The sequence below is a fragment of the Dromaius novaehollandiae genome, chromosome 18 (assembly GCF_036370855.1).
Source record: "Dromaius novaehollandiae isolate bDroNov1 chromosome 18, bDroNov1.hap1, whole genome shotgun sequence".
In the NCBI taxonomy this organism is placed as follows: Eukaryota; Metazoa; Chordata; class Aves; order Casuariiformes; family Dromaiidae; genus Dromaius; species Dromaius novaehollandiae.
The window spans coordinates 12,801,285-12,822,963 of NC_088115.1; the positions used below are offsets into that span (position 1 = coordinate 12,801,285).

The window sequence follows — 21,679 nt, forward strand, 5'->3', positions numbered from 1 at the left end:
CATGCGGCCGGCGGCGCGATCGGCACGCGCGCATGCGCCGTTGCTGCGGGCGGGGGGGCGCTGCCGAGGAGCCGGCGGTGTGAGGGTGGGGTGGTGCTGAGGCGGGAAAGCGTCCTGCCGTTCCTGAGGTGAGTTCGTGCCGTTCGGGCGTTACCGCCTTCGACCCGAAACATCATCCGAGCCGCCGCGCGTGTCCGGTTTACACTGCAAGCACAACACAGTTCTTAGCCACTGGAAGTAATCGATGTAAATACTGAAACCGTGTAGAGAATCTCTAGTGTGCTTTATGGCACAAAAAGTGAAGCTATTTGCAACAGCGTTGACTTTGCTGTATTGCTGTAATCTATAAAACTAGGATTACAGTTCTTGTCTGTTTACATCCACTAAAGTTGTGGTAAGGCTTTCCTAGTTAATATTTGCAAAGTACATAAACTGCAGTGCCTCCTGGATATTTTAAGTATTACAAAATTACACAAGACTCATTAGTTTTTCAAAACACCATTACAAAGCAGTGCAGTTAACCACATTTAGGATTTCATTTATTTAGTTGTGTTTTCTGTGCGTTTTATGCATATTATTAATCAGATCATTTCCACAGCTATTCATATATGGTCATGAGTGTTTGATCATGCTTAAAGAGGTACCATTTATATGCAGATTAGCCCAAGAACATCAGATAAAAGGCTTCTTTCGTTTTGCCTTTACACAATAAAATTGTGCTGTTTTTAAAATTAAACATACATCTGCCCCATGAAATATGTCTCATAAAGGATTTTTGTAAAGAATGAGGTTGCAAAATTTGTTCCGTCTGCAAGAGCAGGACCCAACCTTACTAATTTTAGTAGCAGTAGGATCAGGTCCAGGTTTTTAACCAGTTCATAATGTATTTGTATGCAGTATAATTTTGTGTCCGTGTGCAAATTTTAAATTAGTCCTAGCAATACAAACCCAAAATCTTAAAAAAGTACTTTTGAGGCCCAATTATTAATAATCTTATTGACAAAGCTGTTGCTGTCCACTATCAGAGAAAGTACATTGTCAGCATTGCAATTCCAGAGGCCTTGCTGTGGTCATATCTGCTTGCCAGAGAATCCAGCACTAATCTTGGCTCTTTGAGAGTAATCACCAGGCTTACTCTGGTGGCAAAAACTCAGCTAGAGTCTTTGCTGTCTATCAGGCACGGCCCCAGTTTGCGTATTCCAGCAGGGTGTTAATGCAGTTGTGCCACTGACAAGTCGTTAACACAGAGCCATGTTCCTGAGACAATGCAGAGGTCCCTGGTTTCTGTCTCTTTTGTACAGTTATCAGATCAATTCCATATTGGATTATACCTGTATCCTAAACTGGATGTTCGCATTCCATCCTATCATACAGACAGGGGATCATCCTGTACTTAACTGATGTATTTCCAATGCCAAGTGTATTTCCTTTATTCCTTGTTGGCAGGACGTCTCATCTTGCGGTGTCCCCTTGACTGCATTACTTCATTCCTGTGTGAGTATTTCTTCAGTTGGTCACAGACTGATTAAGAACTACTACAGTTACTCATTTAGCAAAGCAGTTACATGATGCTAATCAGTGCTCTGGCAAGACTGTCTTCATCCTGGTAACTTTTAATATTACCCATTCCTGTTTACTTTTAGCTGGCTGTGATTTATCTTATAAAGTAAGGGTAGCCACTTAATAGTTTTTAGTCTAAATCCTGTAATCCCTATCTTAAATATTTTCTAGGCCTATGTTTTTTCCTTATATCCTGTCCTACATAGTCGTGAAGCATTACTATAGTGAATAAGCAACTACCATCCAGTGCAGAGTGCGCTTTATTTCCATGGAGTAATCCTCTACTTAAAAGCTTGAAGAATCATTGTATGTGAAATTTCTGTTGAGTACAGCAAAATGACTTGTAGATAAGTGATGCAGGATTCTTACCTTTTGCGAGGTTTCAAGTGTTCTCTTTTCCAGTATTTACTAAAACAGTGTTGCCAAACCCTGCATAAAGAATTAGAAATGTTTTCCTACTGAAGAACTTCCTTGGTCAACTAAATGGTCATTTACAAATGAATGGCCTGACATCAGATTGATGTGACACCTGCCATGATAAAATCTTTAAAAAGCTTGAGGAGCAACAAAACCTGAATTGCATCCTCAGTAAATGTCCCAAGCAGTTTGAATTTCACTTACAATGCCAGTTCTTTGTGCAACTTAATTTTGAGCAAGTGATTTGTAGAGCTGGAGGCAGAAATGTTAATGGTTATGTTCCTTGCTACAGGAGACGGAGTAAAAGAAAATAGCTACACTTGTAAAGAATAACTGTTGGTAGTTTATTTACAACAAAATGCAAGGAAAAATACAGTATTAAAAATAAATAAATTTGAAAAAATCAGAAAGGAAGTGATATGGATGAAAAATATGACCATCAAATTCTCCTGCTTAGCTTTGCATTATCTAACATACAGAGCATTTCAAAACTTGGTCCTTCTTTGATGGTAGTGGTGTATTGGCTAATGTAGCTGTCATAAATCTAAATAAATGAATTACTAGACATTCAGAGTCACATGGAATTGTCACAGAAATGAAATAAAAAAGTGAATCTGTTTCAGAGACACCACAAAACTACAGGAGATTGTAATTCAATGACCATGCTGTTTGTTTAAAGCAAAACATTGTTAGACTTATTTAGCATTTTTTAACTTACACATATAAAACCAGGTCCAAACAAGGAAATGGAAAAGTTCCTATTGACAAGTTCATGAGTTCTCTCTTACTGCACTCACTAACTCATAAAAAGCATATACATTTGGCTTACTTCAAATGATAGCACATTGTTTTAAAGTTATAGTGCAGCAAGCTTCAAAGCAGTTTTAACAAAATGTAGCTGTCATTACAAAAGGAAAGTCAAAGAACAAATATTTTCATTTCAAAATCTCTACAGCAGCAATTAATGCAAATTGGCTACTAGATGTCACAAAATCACCTTCCAGAATAATTAAAAAAGCCAAAGAATAAGGTCAAATAGTTTCTTTCAATAGGATTTATCCAGTCATTTACAAAATCAACCAATACATTCAGAAGAAATCCCATTAAGTAAGTGTGTCAGGAATGTGTTGTTCCTGATAGTCATTATGAATACCTCATTTTTTAATTTATTAGGAGATCAACTCTTCTAAAGACTGCAGTGAATTGCCAGTTACTTCGTTATGATTGTTCTCAATGAAATTCATGAAAGTAGGAGCAAGCCTGGGAGAAGGTTTTAATAAAAACCCAAACAGACTTATCCCATTATCTGTTCTGAAGTGTATTCTTCTTGATGTGTATTCCTTGTATAGTCATAGCAGAGCTGTATCATGTAATTCTTCAATCACTGCGGCAGAGAATAGGAAGACACAGCTATTTCGAATATTCAGCTTTGCTGCCTGGCACCATACTTTAAAGATGCACTCACTAGATAATTACATTATTTATTTTTTGCAAAAGAAGTGATGAACACTTGCAAAATACTATTTTTCTCCTAATAAAGATGTTTGAAAATACTAAAAAATCACTGTGACAAAATCAGTAATGAAAACAAACTGCATTCCCTCAAAACGTGTCAGCAAGTATTCTGACCTTCCTTTTTATTTAATTGTGTATGTGTGTGTGTGTATATGTTTGTCAGGAATCTTCTGGAGGAAAAGTAATCCTGCATTAAAAAAACAGAAAAAGAAATGATATTTAAAGATCATATTGATGAAATGATTAATGACTGACCAGTGGAGAAAACTGAGCAGAACACAGTAGAGGATGCTTACACAGCCCAAAAAAGCCTGCGGTTATTTCTTACACAATGCAATAGATCATTACAGATCTTTTTATTTGCCTTCATTAGTAAGCAATATGGACAATCCTGATCCTAATTTTGGCCTGCAGTAAATTAAGGCTGTCTTCCAGTCATTAAACCTGATACTCCTATAGAACAGCACTGAGAGTTGGAAGTGGGTATGGCAGCAGCACATGCGGAGAGAGGCACAGCATTAAGCAGTCTGTCATTTTTTCCATGACATGATCAGTGTCTTTCTTTCTGTTACATATCTGTCATGCAGCTACTGAGTTGTGTCCTATTCAGGTATATTAGTAATTTTCATATATTCATTATGCCCAAACCTACATAATATGATAATCAGTGTATCCACATGGGACAGGAAGTGAAGCAGTTCAGTATGGGTAAAAGGTATGGTTACTTTGGTCTAATAATCTGTGTCAAACCCAGATGTTAAATATAAACATATATATATATATGTGCAAATTCACTGAAAAATATAATTTCAGGTGTGGAGGACCCAAATGATTTGTACATAGGTCAAATTCAGGTAATGAAACCCAAGCAAATAATACTTTATGCTTTCAAAGGTCTCCCTTCTCTGCCAATATTTGAATTTTGCTATTAAATAAAAAGAAATGATTAGACCAGTTATAATCATGAATACTTAATTCATACATTCTTCTGTGAGCTGATGTCATAAACTAATGTAGGAAAGTTTTGTTTGCAGCATTACAGTGGCTGTTTTTCTTATGAAAAATCATCATCAGTTGGTTTACTAATCACACAAAATTACTAGCTTGGAGAAGAAAAGGAAAGCCGAACATGGACAGTAAGTGGGAGAATGCATGAAATCAGACCACAGCTAACCTACAAAGAGCTCCTGGATTTTGCTAGCTACAGGGTTTTAACTATCAAACAAATATACACGTTTTCAGTGCAGGTTGACAGTGGAATTACCTCTCCTGCTACTAAAACTACTCTATTAATATCACACATTCAACATAACTTCTACTGGATATACAACTGTTGAGAAGTTCAGTGCATTTAAGCCAGTCAAACTTTTGCACGAGCAAATCATACCATTGTGCTGAGAAGATGGCACAACCATCCTTTTCAGGTAAAAGGCCATCCCCAAACTGATTGTTCATTATTCAGTGATAGTTCAGCTCTCGAGGACTGTCACACTTTTTTTATCTGGACCAGTGTAACCAATAGTACAAAATATCATCCACTTTGATCACGTGATTCAGGCAATACGCTATCATTCACTGGGAATTGAACGGTAGCTTATTTAATGTCTACTACAGCAACCAATAGAGATAGCTACTGACAACATTCATTAAATAGCAATTTGTATGAAAGACAAACTGGGAAAAGTTCTCACTGAGCTTAGGCTTAAAAAAGGAAGGAGGGAGGGAGGGAGGGAAGGAAGGAACTACTTCTGCCATTTCCTTTCTCCCCCCACCCCCCAGTCTGCGTATCTCTGTGCAGTAATATCCATTTCTAGATTTTCGTTCCTGAGACTGAAGAGTGATTTCACACACAGGCCAGGAAGAGCACTTCTTTTTCCTTAATGTCACCCTCCGTGGGACTGAGCAGCCCCGTGGTTCATTTGCATTTTAGAAGTGACAGATTTTATTCACCTCTTCTTCAGAGACAATGGTAAAGCCTGGGACCAGCTTCCTGTTAGTACAGATTGTGCTGTTTAGGAGAGATGAAAGGCAGGATAAGAAAAAGCCCAGAGGAGTCTCCTATTTTCTTTCCTTTACACTGAAGGTCTTACAGCATAATGACTAGTCTTCTTCCGGTGAGGAAAGGACAGAATTCATTGGTTTTGCTTCTCAGCTGGCTCAAATTAGCTGCTTGTTTTTCCATCTTATACATAGAACAGGAGTCATGAACACCAATACAGACTTAAGAGATCACAAAAGTACAGGGGAGAGCTATTAAAATACAGTATTTACAAGAAATGGGTGGTTTCTTTTATAAATTCTGTGCAAGATAGAAATAGTTGAATGGCCTCAAAGTTAGTATAATTAATTACAATTGGGGCTTCAATACAGTGATACTTCAGGTTTGAAAAGTTTAGTGTTTGTTAGCTTGGCCCCAATTCCTGAGTCATATTAAGCGAAATGTGAATCTGAATGATTGTTCTTGGTGTTCAAGTACAATGAGCTGCAGGTCAAAGGTTTATGAATATACATGAGAAGCCTGAGTGTAGGAAGGATTTAAAAATCAGTTACAATAGAAGAAAATGGGAGTGTTTTTCCTGTTAACCCTGCATTCTAGTTGGCACAAATTTGCCTCAGAAGTCCTTGGCAGCTTTACTAAATACCTACTCCTAATTATAAATGCTATGACCTAGATGAAGATTTGTAGCTAGACATACTGCTACAGAAAGATTTTTTATTTCTTTTATAGGATTCTCCTCAGACTATTTCATTGCATGTCAGTAAGACGTGCCATATGGCTCGGAACACTTTAGGAATATATGAATTACTTTCTCTTGCATGCACTTCTCTGAAGGTTTTAAGGATCATATCTGAGTAAAGAAGCAATCTTTCCACAGCAGTAAGATTATTTTAGCAAAAAACAAACAACCAACCATCATGACCTTTGTAGATACTGAGTTACTCTTGCTGTGGTTGACATGGCTTATCAGAAGGAAACATGCTGGGTTAAATTTAAAGGTTTTTTTTTTCTGGATCCGGAAGAGTGAGAGTTTCTGGAGCAGACTTTTTTCGAGGCCGCTCTTTGGGAACTGTTAGGAATTCAGGAGCATCTGTGGAGAGAGGAGTAGATGGAGCACTAGATGGAGCACTGCGGGTTGAAGAAGGCATGGAAATGTTAGAGATAGATATTGCAGGTGGGAAAATCCCAATTTTCTTGTTGGTAGCTTCCTGAGTTGCTCGTTCAAACTCTCGGACTTCATCCATTGTCATGTCTTCAAGAAGAAGAAAAGAAAGATAAATGGCACATTAGAATCATTTCAAATGATGATTTCATTAACTCAGTTAAACTACTTCCATCCAAATTCTAAATCAGGAAATGAATGTCTGTCATGCTTATCATTAAATGATTCTCCATATGAGTACCTCCCTATTGTAATGCATTGATTGGAGTAAAATAAGCAACCAGTGCAAAAAAAAAAGGAAGTTAAGTCTGTTAATTACATACTAATGGTTCTTCTTCCTGAGTCTGAATTGAATATGAATAAAGAGTGCTACCTCTGCAACTGCTAGAAAAATCAAGCTATTTTGCAGGCACTTACTAAAGAATACACTTAGATACCAGGAAAGCAAATAGAATTTTTCTGAGCTTTAAACTAAATAAAACTGAGAGAAAGTGTTTTTTTGGGATCTAGATTGTGAGCATGAACCAGATAAAGGGCTGGCACCAGCACAGTTACATTGTTTGCTTATTATAATTATCAAGGGATGAAAAATTCTCTCTCCCCAAGCACAGCTTCCATTGATTTCTAGTTGCAGTTGCATGCACATAACTGAGGACAATATGCCTTTCTACTTATAAAGCCTACATAATTCCTTCTGATTTGATAAAGCCACAACACACTTTCCAAGTTTCCCATCCAGAATCAGTACTTAAATATTTATGGACAACTGACAAATCCAGTGCTTCTTAATTCCCTGGAAAATAGATGCAAAATGAGAATGGATTAGACTGGTTAAAGCCACTTTGCAATGGAAAAACGGGTCCACAGGATGCTGCTTTATGAGCAGTGAGAGTCTTCTCATGCAGGTGACAAATGTGTCACAGAGCTGTAGAAACCCACAAGGGGGCAGAGGTAGCCCACAATAAACGTGTTCTAAGTTGAGCTATGCAAAACTTTTCTAATAATATCCTAAATGAATGACATCTGCTACAAACGGAGACACTGAGCAAAAAATCAGCAGGATCTTCCTAAATGCGCTGCTTCATGTCTGCATTACCTGTAAGATGCCCACTGTGCCAATTCGAATAATTTTACTGATCTTCACTGAAAATCATGTTAAATTAGTGAATTTATTTGAAGGATTCACAGAATGAAACTCAGCATATTCAAATCTACCCCAGCTAGAACAGAGAAAATCGTATCTGCTAAACGGTGTCTCTAACTGAAATAGTTGATTACTACAAGATAGAAAAAAGGCACAGCCAAAAAAGTCCAATAAAATCCCTTTCAAGTTCTAATTTTTTTCCTAAATAATAATAGATCCTTGGGAAGTATTTTTTTTAAAAAACAGTCAACTGAGAGTTCTGTTAACATTTTTGTATGAATGTCAAATAGTTTTGCTTACTTGCTGCTCCCCAACTCCACACTCAGGACCACAGTAAGGATGAGTCAGGTGATGTTGGGGGGGAAAGAAGAAATCTGTGCCCAAACTGATATGAGACTGCGGTAGGATAGGGATAACGTATGTTCCATAATCGTAGCACAGGGAACAAGGTTTACTGAGTGTGTATACTTGCTGATGAATACATTCCTACCACCATTCTCTATTCTTTCCTTACCAGTGTTTTCAATTTGTGTGACTTCATTATAGATCTCATGCTACTTGGCAGTTTTTTTAAAGACAGAGACCAGAGACAGTCACGTCTCATAAAATCAGTTTACAGATTCTTTGAGCTCTGAAAACTCAAAAAACAGAAATAAAAATACTGACATTTTGATCAATTTAAAATTCTTGCACATTTGGGTGTCTGAGACATGGCTGGCAATAGCATTTACCATATGTATGGCAAAACCCTACACTTCCAGTACATTGACACTTTTTAATATTACCCAGCTGCATGCATCTGTAGCCTTGGCTGCAAAAAGTTATGTGAAAGAAGCTTTATGTTGTATTACAACATCATATTAAATTAACAAAACCACACATGTTGCCAGCTGCCTTCTCTCTTCCCTCTAGATTACATCCCAGGGACTTTTTCAGCCTACAAAGCAGTGCCAGTTACTAGGAGTGAAGACTAAGCTATTTTCAAAGCTGAGATAAGTGGTGGAAATAAAACAGATGGTCTCAGAGGAACTGTACCTACTTTTGTTGGAGATAGATTTGAACCTGTTTCGCTCATTTACATTTTGTTTCACTCTAAAACAGTGCATGTAGTGTTTCTGAACTTAATCCGTTTAAAAGCACACTGACATCAAAGGGAGAACATGCATTCGCTTCAGCTATTCTTTTTTGTGATTGAGAACTTCTGTATGAAATAAAATGTGTCTTGAATGAAAAAGTGAAATGGGACAGGAAGATTTCTCAGTTTACTGGCCATTAAGGCAAGAAGAAGATCAATTAAAGTCTTGTTTAAGTTGTATCCTCCAAGACTGTCTATTCTGAATTCAGATATGAAATATTCACTGCCTCTTCAGTTAAGTTTTGCTTTTTAGCTTATGATCCCTTCAGGTTCAATTCTGTGCTGATAATCACTCAAGTAAAACTAATCCTTACCCTGAGCTAAGAAGGATGCAGAAATATGTGACTGCTCTCTATTTTTTTTTTTTCTCATAAATGACAAATTCTGTCCTGACTTCAATGGCAATTTTGACACACACAAACTAACTAAGAATGGCAGACTTTTTATTCAAAGCCAAATCCTGGAATGTAAAGCCAATGTCAAAACTGATTCTCAATTCGGTAATAGGGTAAGGAGTAACTTTGGTGTTAATGGTATTGCAGCAATATAAATACAAGAATAAACCTCCTATGTATTACTTAAATAGCATCATCTCAGACTGGTGAGAACTTTCATTGAATAAGAACAGTGGAAAGACTTCAGGATTTAAGATTTGACCCTTCATGCCTTGCCCAATACTCATTACATGGGTAAAACCATCGCTGAGTTCTATGGCTCAGTTAGTAGAAACAGAAGAAAAATAACGTTTTTAAAAGCAAAGGTCACTGTATCTCTTCTATTTGCAGATACTAATAATTTCCAACTCCAGGCATCTAATTTAGGTGCCCGAGTCAGGAACCTACATTCTTTATGGAGTTTCCAGAATCAAAGCACCTACACAGAAACCTGCCCCTCTCCACAGACTGCTCAGTTATATACTTTGAAAATACTTCTTCCCCCCTTGTTGGTAGCTAATCAATGAGGCCATTCAAATTATATAGAAATAAGTCAATAATCCCTTAGCTTTTTTTCTTGGTGAAGCAAACAGTTTTATCAGTCCCACAGAAATTTTCCACTCTCCATGTTCTTGGCTTTTTGACTAATGCACTCTGAACTTTTGCATAACTTTTAAACTATTCAAACAACAGAAGGTAAAACTGATACTTAAATTCCCCTTTAGCCATCCAACTGAAATTTGAGAATTTTGTTTTCATGGAAGACAGGGAGTTGTACATGAGTCCAGCCCCGCCCTTTCTTACATCAGTCGCAGTTTACAGTGCAAAAGAAATGCAGGATTGCACTTCCTGGAGAGCGATTCTGTTCCTATTGAAGCAAACCTTCCCCAGAATCGCACTGACTGGTCAGCAAGATCAGTTGGTTCAAAGCTGGTTGCTCTTCTCTGATCTGTGCAGATATATTAGCTGAGGGTGGGCAATATGTTTTAAAAATTGACATACTCTTGCTTTGGCATGGCTCTCTATTTCATCCACAGTAGATGAATGTTGATTGCAAACTTTAATGTTGGTTTTTTCATGCATATTTTTCTCGTATTCTCGAACATCATCCATAGTCATATCTGTAAAGAGTTCAAAATCGTTGGCATTTTCCATTGATTCAGTGGGAAAAAAAATGTTTTTTTTCAAGGAGAAGGTTCTAGGAATACATAAGCCTTTCAGCAGAAGCCAAAAAAGGATTAAAAAAAAGCAGGGAGCAACTAGCTTTATGAAAACCGACTCATAAAGGTAGTTCCATCAGCCAAGGAAGCTATAAGAAGGTTAAGTCAAAGGGAGTCAGAGAACAGGAAGGAGTGGAAATTGTTTAGGAGTATCTGTGTAACATAAGAGGCAAAAAATATTGAAGTGCACATTTTGGCAAAGGTGAGGATCTTCTAAAAACATTTTAGAAGATCCCTTGGAATAGAATATAGATATAAAAGTATTATAAAGACTTACTTACCTTTCTAGGAACTTTCAAAAGGATTGTATAATGTTACCTTTGCATGGTATGTCTCATAAACCAGTACACTCTTTTACTGTTAAAACACAATCAGCTTAAATTCCAGAAACTAACACTTCGTTACACTGGTAAGTGGATTACTAGTGAACGCGTTAATAATTTTGTGGCCTCAAACCATTCAGTGGATTATAAAAATTCTACAAATGAGGCTGATTCTATTGATATGATTGTTTATCATTGCTTAGGCATGCCTGATGCCAAACTAGAGAATAGTCTCTCTCAGCAATTGTGAAGGATTTTAAAATGTTTTTGTCATAAATCATGTTTTTTAGTAAAAAAGGAATCCAATTAATCTAAAATTACTCCAAAATGTACCACTTCTAGTAATGTACACTGCATTTCAGTTCTTGGGGTTATCATTTTTCTCAAGTTCATTATGTGTCATTTGGATTTGTGAAATCTTATATCACACCACTTCTTGCTATGTGATACGAGGCTCTTGCTTCACAAGACTGCTTTTAAGGAAAGATATAACTTCAGCTCTTATATCAGTAACACAATGTGATACTTTATCAGTGAAAATGAAGTGCAGTGTAAAAATTTGATCAAAATGAAACATGGAGTAACACTAACATTAATATTCTTTCAACCTATTCTTTTACTGTTATCTGGAATGAAAACCAAGCTTATAAGCCATGTAAAGAACATGCTAAGATGCATTTTTGCCAAGCAGAGAACATGCTTTTTATTAGTAAGAGACATTGTGAAATAGATTTTCTTAATAATAAAGCTAAATACAGTTCAGTAAATTTAATGACAAAAAACATTCATACTTGCAACAGTAACATAATATATTAATAGTTGATTTTAATATACTGATTATTCAATTCAGTTTAGCTGATTTACATCTTCTCAGAATCTTCCTCGAACTTTTATTTTAAAAGGTGATAATAGACACATTGAAGGCATACAGATACTTCAAAAAAGGTATTTTTAAAAAACTCTCCCCACACCCATGCACATGTCAAGAACAGTACCAAAAGAATGTTACAGATCAAATGTATTAAATTGTACTGGATGTATACAAATTGGAGCTCACTGATTTTGGATAATGAAATACTCAGTTTCTAGTCAGAGAGCTGTATCAAGTTTTAGTCTTCAGAACAATGCAGGGGTACATGGGCTGCAGGCGGCACAGACAATTGCCTAAATTAACCTTCTGCACTTTCTTTCTAACTTGTTATAAATCCTGCTATATGTCTAGCCTTTATTCATATTTATTTTAGTAAGCCCAGATGTTTTTAAGTTTTGTGCTTAGCCTGACAGTTAAGTACTAAAATCACACTATATTACTTAGTAAATATTCTCACTATGACAGTAAAAAAACACACAAGACAATTGTGTATTGCAATATTTAATTTATGCAAAGAGTATTTTTGGCAGGGTACATTCAGAGGTAAGTAGGGAATTTGTAGCTAAATGTTTTTTGGGCTAAAATGATCCCATATGTTTAATTTTATAATTTTATAAATACTCTGTATCAAGAACTTTGCAGAAGTGCAGCTAACGCTAGGTTTCTCAGTAATATTTATGTCTTGCTTTAATACATATTTTTGGGCAGATTTATGGACTCCACTTTTGTGTGAAGCCAGGATGCTTTATATTTATTTCAAGTCATCAGTTAAAATTTCTTTGTACCTTCTTGGATTGCTGTATAATATTCATAAAATGAGAATGCATTATATATAAAGACCTATCACAGATTATGGAAGAGAAATAGAACTCTAATGTTATGGAAACAGTTATATATGAAAGAAAACTGAGCATAATTGGATCTGTTCTGAAAAATCAGTTGAAAACAGTCAATTTAGAAAATATCTCAGATGATCACCCTGGAAAATATCTTAATTTCTAAATTTTTCTCAGTTTCTAGGAAAAGGAGCAGAGGTATATTCTAGACAGCTAAAGAGAACTAATGTTCTCAAAGGTCTTTATCCCAGTGAATGCATACAGATGACTTAGGCTTGTATAGGGAGAGAGTGGATCACTACATTTCATGTAAGAAATAAAAAAAGAATTCAGATCTCTTAAGAACTCTTTTTTCACTGGATACAAAATTCACTTACTTGTTTATGGCTACCCGCAAATAAATAAAGAGCTTTTTTAGTGAATTTTAGTATTTTTAAGATCATTACAGCACAGGCTTTCTCATGCATTATTAAATTTATAAGAAGATAAATTATGATTTCAAACACAATTTTTTCTATAATTTCAAATAATCAACACAATCAAGCTATAGTTAGATTCTAGTGTAAAATTATGCAGGTTTGTGAAGTCACTGAAGATGTGTTTATACCAGCTGGGATAACTGACTGTCTAACTAAGGAACGCTGAATGTTTCTGAGTTCCGATGAAAGACAGGTGTCATTCTTATCCATGAATTGCCCCATACAGTGTTCCCCTGAAGCTTATGCAGGGTCTAGTATAACCTAAATAGGTTCCCAAATTGCTATTCTGTGTTACAAGAATGTTTTAGAATCTGTTCTACAAGTATCTGTGATTATGGATACTTCATACTGAAGATGTTTGTAAAAAGGACTAACCCTGTGAGCTTATTGTACAATGATAAATACAATTGGCTGTTTTGATGTTCAGAATTACCCTGTACCATTGAAAGTGCCCATTCCTACAGCTGGTGCAGGGATTCAGAGCAGTTTTTGCATGCAGCTGCTGTTGAATCAGACTGAGTAGGTTTTATATTTATATCCATTTTTCAGAAAGGACTTTAAAGCTCCATCTTTTCTTTATTGTGGTTTATATTAACAGTTTAAAACCTTCCTGAAAAGCTGAAAATGTGTTGGATCAGAGGCCATAAGTGTTTGCAGTATGGAAATGACTGCATGTCAGTACAGTCTTATTAAGAAGTTTTATTCAAACCTGCCTGCTGTTCTCCATATATAGATGACTCTTTGCAGGAACAGCTTCCATCTGCCCAAAACGCAGGGTGACTGGACAGATGCATATACTCCAAGATGTGGGGGTATACAGAGGGCCCTGTGTAGTGCCTACTGCCTGTCTAAAATACAGCCTACTCTTGTTATGAAGAACCTGCTGTAAATGAGCTCTGTATATTCCAGAGAAATTGAATGTAATTCTAAGTCTTTCATGAACAACTTATATTTGTATTAGAACCTGATGGTCTATGAAAGCCAGTGGAAATCTGTCATTAATTTCTATAAGCTTTAGATCAGCCCTTTTAAGTGTGTTTAATTTGGAGAAGACTTACCATACCACTCATCAACCCAGGCAAAAGCCTGCCGGTGACCAATCAATAGTATGTCTCTGACCACCTGTGAAATAAGGAAAAGGTTAAATACCCTTTCAGCATCAAAACATTTTAGAAAAGTAACGCTGTTGTCTTTCAATAGGATTTAGGTCAAGAATGTTCTGACGCTTTTGTCTCTAAAAAGACATACACTGAAGAATCACAGAATCACAGAAATACTGGCTGAAAGTGACCTCTTATAGTCCAACCACCCACTTGAAGTAGGACTATTGCCAACACCAGATCAAGTCCACATGGCTTTAACTAGCATGGGAAGCCACTTGGGAATGGTACAGAATTCATTAATCTTTGGGCAAATAGATTGGAACTCTTTTCCCTTTCCCTGTTAATTTTTTAAACATATGAAAGGTCAGTACTCTGAAAAATGTTACCATTTGGCAGTTATGCCATTTATTAACTCTTCAGTAGACTGATTGGAAAACTCTCCCACTACCTGTCTGTAAGAAACCCTGCACATCATTGTTATATGTAAATAACTCATTTATACTCCTAAATAATTTAAGTCATATATTTATCACAGCATTGAAAATGCTAGTGCTAGTTGTCTCAGCCTTAGAGCTCAGGAATTCCAGACTTTGGCAAGTTTATATGTGGAGATGAATGCTTCAGCTGTGCTCCAGATCTTTCAGACCTTGAGGGAGGCCCAAAAGCAGATTCAGTTATCTCCCTAGCTCCAACACAGCCATTCACGTGCAGCATAATACTCAAGTTCTGCTCATGTGAAGGGTAAGAAACAGCTATTCACTGACCTTGTGTACAAACTGCTCCACTCTGGTTTGAAGTCCCCAAACTTCAAATTTCACAGTCACAAGTTTGTAGGAACACATAATTGGCTGATGAGTGTCTCTCCAGCCTTCCTTTAAGTGGCCTCTCCCAGTCTTCTGTGACTTGAAATATTTAGGGTCCTGCAAAACAAGGAAAACATATTTGGAAATCCTGAACAGGAAGTCCTATTTGTCCGTTTGCTAAAGTAAATGTTTTAATAAAATGCAAAATATGAAAACATGTTAACAAACATTATGAAAAAGTAATATGAAATCTACTTAAATGAACATGAGGATGTAATAAGACCAAATCCTGTCTTTTATCCAACAGCCAGTGAATTGATGATAGCAGCATATTCTTGGAGATGCTTTAAAGCTAATTTCATCTAGGAGATTTTTTGCTATAGGAAAATATGACATTGTAAGTCATTCCAATACAATGCACTCCAAGTGTCATTTATGGCCTTTTGGAAAAAAAAAAAGTTGCTTCTTCAGAACTTGCTTTTACACTGCCTCCCCAGTGTGACTTACCGCTACTTTCTAGCCATGCCTGTCTTTCTGAAAATCATGTCCAGTTTTAGCTTTGACACATCAACACTGATGTGAGCCTTGAAAAGCTATTTTTAAGTGAACTTGTATATCCAGATGACCAGATAAGTATAAAAATTCTCCCATTTAGCCATCTCTAGTAACAACTCAGTTATGGTATCTTTAGGCAAAGCCTCGAAGGACTGTAATTTCAAAATCAGCTCACTTTGACTAATTAGAAAACCACACAAATTTGTGTTGAAATTACAGCAGCAATGCCAAAAACAATAATAGCTATAGAAAGCAACTGTATTATATCCATTTTTTATCTTTAAAATAACAAGGGTTCCTATGGCCTTCAAACTAGTTTTAAATATGAGAAACTTAAGAATAAAAATAAAATTTCCATAAGAGGCAATAAGAAGACTCTTAGTTCATCTTTAAGGTTTACTTCTAGCCATACAAAATGCACTTTTAGCCATCCAAGAAATAGGTGTTGTTTTCCATCTTGACAAGTTAATTTGATTGCATTTCACCTTATGTCCATTCCTGCTAATTACATCTTGTAAACAGAAATAATTTACAGTTAAGCATTGATTTTCAGAGCTTGAAAATAATTATTACTGAATTTATAGCGTAGCTTCTAAAATCTGTTTTCAAGAATAAACACTAGTACTCATCTGTATTGCTTTCCCCAAAGCCAAGATCTGGGAAAATGTTCCTTTAAACCCATCCCTTGCTAGAAAAGCAGTTAAACATGTTTTAAGTATGTGCTTAAATTATGTGCTAAGTGGGATATGACCAATGGAAAAATTGATCTATTCTTATCTTAATGTTCTGCCATTTGGTGTGAACTTATGTATCATTTAGTGGCATTCCTTTTTTCTAGTGTTTATAGTTATCTCCTGACTAGGCTTCTGATTTTAGTCCATAAAGTCCATTTTAGTCCATAGCTTTGCCATTAACCCTTCTTTATCAAGCTCTAACAAGCTGATAGTCTTCCTTCTCTGTGAAAGTCCTTGCTTTTATTGCTGACACATTCTTTCTTCCATAGAAATATTGAGCTTGCAGTATAATAAGGTTTCACCTTTAAATCACCATAAAAAACAATTCAGTGTCATCACATATCAGAGCAACATACCACTGTGTATCACCAACTCATAGTCACATGATGTTTGCCAGTCTTCTCATTCACTAAAGCTTGACCTCAGCTTGATCTGGATATTTTCTAGTTGAAAAGAGCTGTTTTGTAACTGCTAACTGCCTTAAGCAAGCAGTATATTAAAAAAAATTAAAAAATATATAAAAAAAGAGTAAGTTAGAAAGGCGTAGAATTCTAGTAGATGGTTCCATGAATAAATAAATTACAGAAAATATGATCTCAAATATTCCTGCAAAATATTCCAGTGTAAAATAAGAATTTCTAAAAAGCAAAATCAAAAGGAAATACTGGTTTCAAGGAAGGGTCTTTTGTTTCTTACATACCTATATGGTACTAGTGCGAGGGAGCCATTGTCTTGATTCAGCACTTCAGATATGCACTTTAATAATACTGAGTGTTATGCAGGGATACTTTGTATTCCTTCAGTGATAATGAGATCTATAATGGAATAACTTCAGTGCAGTCCAAAGGGATTAATGTAATGAATTTGACTCAGTTTCAAGTTTTTCAGAATTTATAAATAAAAATTAAATAATGTACAGCTACATTGCATGACTCTTCAGTCATTCATGAGACCTGTGTTTTGTTCAAACCCTCTAGATGCTGTGAAAGCAGTGTGAGGGTTTTTGTTTGTTTGCTTTTTCGTTTTTTGTAAAGTTAACCCAGCAGACAAGGGGGGAGTCATAGCAGAAACCTTTCTTAAATCGATGGCCCACAAACAATCCATCCACAGCAATGCAGTTTATCCATGGCATCACTCCTAGCTGCAGATTCTTTTAACAGATCCCAGAGATGGCACCTTTGCTTCCCTTAATCATGCCTATTTTTCTTGAAGGACATGATGTTTAGTCAGAAATTGGATGGACAGTTTCAAGCAAAGAACTGGTGGACAGGATGGGCAACATATACCTCGTAGCTTTTATGGGAATGCCTTCCTTCTTGAAAACATTAATATATTGATATTATTTCACTGTAAACTGGTGAATGAAAGATAGGAAAAAGAAAAAATTCAGAGATATATACTTCCAGGCTGCTGTTTTAAAGATCAAGATGTTAAAGATTTTATTGAGTGCATGCTTAGACGAGCTAATACTCAGTTCACTGGGAGCTGAAGCACTGCTCTTCCTCCCGCTCTTACGCTGCAGCTCACTGATTAGAAGAGTCAGGCAGGACAAATTAGACTCGTGCTGAATGCTCACATCTCTCTGTACCCAGGAGGAAGCATTGAATACCTGCCTGTTCTGGATCACGCATGTTCCTTACTCTTCCTGTGAAAGGTATGGCAATTTGCAAAATATATTCCAGGGGTACTGAGCTAGAGAGAAAGCGGCATGACTCTGGGCCAGGAGACACAGGAGTTTCAAGCACTTCTGTGAGCGATAGGAAACTGGGCAAACTGATCTTTCTGACTCCATTTTTATGTTCTTATTTAGAACATTAATTTATATGTGCATCATGTTTGCATGTAGCCACCTTTGCTTTTCCTTCTAGAGAATCCATCACCTAAAGAATACTACTTCTATTCACTATTTTCCTCTTAATTTGTCTACTGACAAAATCCTCAATCTGTTTTAAGATGTAATGGCATAGCTAAAATCTTTTCATTTAGATAACCTATTCCTCTTTTCATCAGACACAATTTATGAGGAAAGCCCATCTGGCATTCCTTTTGCTACAAAGGAGCAAAAAATACTCTGCTTTTGCAATACACTATTGCCAGGTGCACAGTGATTTAAAAATAGTACTTCTGCTAACGTAGCAGAAATACCATTACCCATGAGCTGGTCTTAATTGAGCATAAAGAATAAAATAAAATTAAAACTAAATAAAAGCCACAGTGTAATGGAATAGGGTTTCAAACAGCGCTCTCCCAGTGTTTCTTTCTGAGGCCACCCCTGCTGGTTCCTAGCTCAGCATACTGATTGCTGGAGATGGAACTGGTTGGCACTTAACCTTCCTCATGGATCGCCCAGGCATCACAGGCAGCAGAGGTGGAATTGTGCACACCTTTCCAGGAGGTGCACACCTGCATGTTGACAATACAGCCCTGGGGTGTTGCAAGGCCTAAATTCCTTTTCAGATTTAATTCTGAAATGTTATTTTCTACTCATGTTATTTTTTACTTAAATCATTAAATGCATTCATTCTTTATAGGATCCCCAAGCTGAATATGGTCTCCAGCAGTGAAAGTGCATTGTGCTTATGCCATACATCCTATTCTCTTATTGGAAGCTATCCAGATGCCCAGAAACAAGGATTCCTCTGTCTTCCTTATTGGTGCACGGATTCTTTCTTTTCAAACTCACATTGTAATATATTCCACTATCTTTTTTTTGTTTGAAGTGCAGTCAATTCTTTTTCTTTAAAATGAAGACCAATTTTTAAGTTTAATTAGATCAATCTTTAATTTTTAATCCTTCATGATTTTAATATATGTGATCTGGCATTTTGCCATCAGTGGAGTAGCTAGGTTTTGGATTTCAGACTACATAGCTGGTGCTCTGGAAAGATATGCTGATGTAAAAATGGTTTGGTTAGCCTTTTTCTCCGTCTGCTATGACGCCTCAAAAGCAGACATAGTCAGTAATAATAGGAGTAGATCTAAATAGAAATTCAACCACTGTCATCAAAAAATAATGCAAGTGTGGCATACGATAATCTAGCCAGCCTTTATGTGAACTCTCAACTGAAGTTAGTAAAAGGAAATTTTCATCCGTTTATCTGCTGCTCCTATATCCTGTACTGAGCTACTGTACTGAAATGTTACAAACTTTCACTGTGGCAGCAGTATTATTTCAACTATCATAATTTTCTGGGCCTGTAATGTAAAAGAAGCTTCATTATTCTGAATGCACCTGGACAGTAGTAAGTTGGATCCATTATGGTGCAGCTGTGTTAAAGTCAAAAAAGACAGCAATTGAAGAAGAAAACTGGCAGCTGCATGAAATGTTGCTATTTGGAGGTAATGTAAGAAGTTTATTCCCTGTGTCCAACTCTCAACTGCTTTGTTATAAACAGGAAATGAAACACTATTAATTCTGAGAACTTGAATATGGTGGCGAAGAACCTTTTGCTCAATAGCTCAGACCTACAGTAAACGTTTCATTTCAATGAATGATTCACTTGAGGCCCTTGTTCTTCAGCATAGCTCGGTTTCATTCTCTTTATAATTCAGATGAATATGTATGTCTACATGGGGAATACATGATGGTTGGTGATACTTATTCATTGATGATAAAATCACAAGGAAATGAGACAGAACCTCTTACCTGTATGTGTCTACGTTCTTAATATAACAATACATAATTCTGCATTCAATGTAATATGTACATGCAGATTTGGAAACATAGGTGACTAATTACAGCAAAAAGGCAAACCGGTCAGTTTGGATCTAGATTTAAACTTTCTCACTTCTGAATCCCAGATTTAAACACCTCACAGTTAAAGGATGTTTAGGTCCTTGTCTTCTGATTCACTATTTATTTGGGAGAGCTAAGTGCTTTTGCACATACACTGAAGGATAAGCCCTCCATTCTTTAGGCAGCTCAGATCATTTAGATGATTCTGATCACTCAATATTATTGGTAGAGATTCCTTTAAAATGTTCCTCAATGAAACAACAGCCTTTCTTAAGCCTCTACCTAGCTATATTTTTGACTTTTCAATTTTATGTTTAGGAGGCAAGGAAAAAGAAAAGTGTTTCATGGAACACATCTCCCCCTGATCAGTATCAGACCAAGTCAAAAGGCACTATGGGATTCAAATGAGATATTGTATTTACAAAAAAGTTGTTTTATGCATTTGGTCTTTTCATGTGAGAATCATGTATTATGAAAGTTACAATGAAAGGAAAAATATAGACAAGTTTATAAGATTCATGTCAGTGCAACTGAAAAATACTTTTTTAGACCACAGGTTCTCGGAGGCAGAGAATGTTGTTTTACTTTTTTGCACTGAGCTTGATGCTGTGTGTCCCTTGGTCTCTCATGAGGCGTCCTGCGGCAATTGCAATATTATCACTTCTATTAATGATATCTGTTTGTAATACATACACAAGCATATCTTCTGTTTATATAAATGAGAAAAACAACACTGAAGTTATTGTGGTTCATTTTGTCATAACCAATGAGTTATTTGATGCACAAACTCAAAGAAAGGTCACAGTGAAATTGTAGAAGGGGGGTTTTCATACAGAGGACCCTGAAAAATTTATGATATTGACACGAACAGCTTACCAAGGACAGCTGAACACTTTAAAGCTAAAAATAAACAACTCAAATCACAAATACTCGTGCTGTTTGATCACATCAGAAAAGAAACAGCAATCCACCTGTACAAACAGTCTCATAAACACTAACAAAAAGCAAGCAGTTTAAGTAATGTATGAAAGGTTTAAATGAACCGTTTCTCCAAAATAGTACTATAACAAATAATGAAAATTGCAGTCAAAAACTGAAGTGTATTCTTAATTGAAAAGGGATGCATTTTAATCAGGATATAAAAGAAATACAGAGCCTATTTTGAGAAGGTGCTAAGTATGCTGACTCTGATCTGGAACTTGCTTAATTTTAAGCATGTGAAAAGTCCATTGAAATGAAGAGATTACTAGCACGCCTGAAGTTAAAATCATTCTCATTGGTTTTTCTGGATCCAAGTCAGAATGCTTAGCCTGTGGGATCTAATTCTTAAAACCGGAGGATTGTACTTTGCTATCAATCACCTTAGTATCAATTTAGATTAAATGATCTAAGAGCAGCCAACTTATTTTATTAGTGTAAGTAAAATGCCTTTGAAAAGCTTAGTTAACTGTTTTTAATTTTCTGTGAAAATACTATCTAAAATATAGTTTTTTTCAAAATGTTTCACCTTTACATAGATACTTTTTTGTACTGTTCAGACTGAAAATGGACAGAAATTATATTTACAAACACTAGAAAGCCTTTTTATAGTGCCTAAATTATGTAAGAGGCCTCAGTAGATATGAAAATCTGGCTTTATATTCATCATGTGGT

General features: G+C 36.1%; 1 protein-coding gene and 1 long non-coding RNA gene across 2 annotated transcripts in view; one reads left to right on the top strand and one right to left on the bottom strand.

The window, feature by feature from the left end:
* The first annotated feature begins 4 nt into the window (after nt 1–4).
* LOC112982437 (uncharacterized) overlaps nt 5–21,679 on the top strand; it is a 53,664-nt gene continuing 31,989 nt past the window's right edge. The window contains exons 1-3 of the long non-coding RNA XR_010392182.1: nt 5–128; nt 1,447–1,494; nt 17,883–17,944. This is a non-coding gene — a long non-coding RNA (uncharacterized LOC112982437). The remainder of the gene's footprint in view (nt 129–1,446; nt 1,495–17,882; nt 17,945–21,679) is intronic.
* Nucleotides 2,298–21,679, bottom strand: part of PITPNC1 (phosphatidylinositol transfer protein cytoplasmic 1) — a 66,569-nt gene continuing 47,187 nt past the window's right edge. The window contains exons 7-9 of the mRNA XM_026098831.2: nt 14,963–15,118; nt 14,154–14,217; nt 2,298–6,743 (exon numbers count right to left, since the gene is read on the bottom strand). Of these exons, the coding sequence (XP_025954616.1) occupies nt 6,484–6,743; nt 14,154–14,217; nt 14,963–15,118 (480 nt within the window). The 3' untranslated portion in view covers nt 2,298–6,483. The remainder of the gene's footprint in view (nt 6,744–14,153; nt 14,218–14,962; nt 15,119–21,679) is intronic.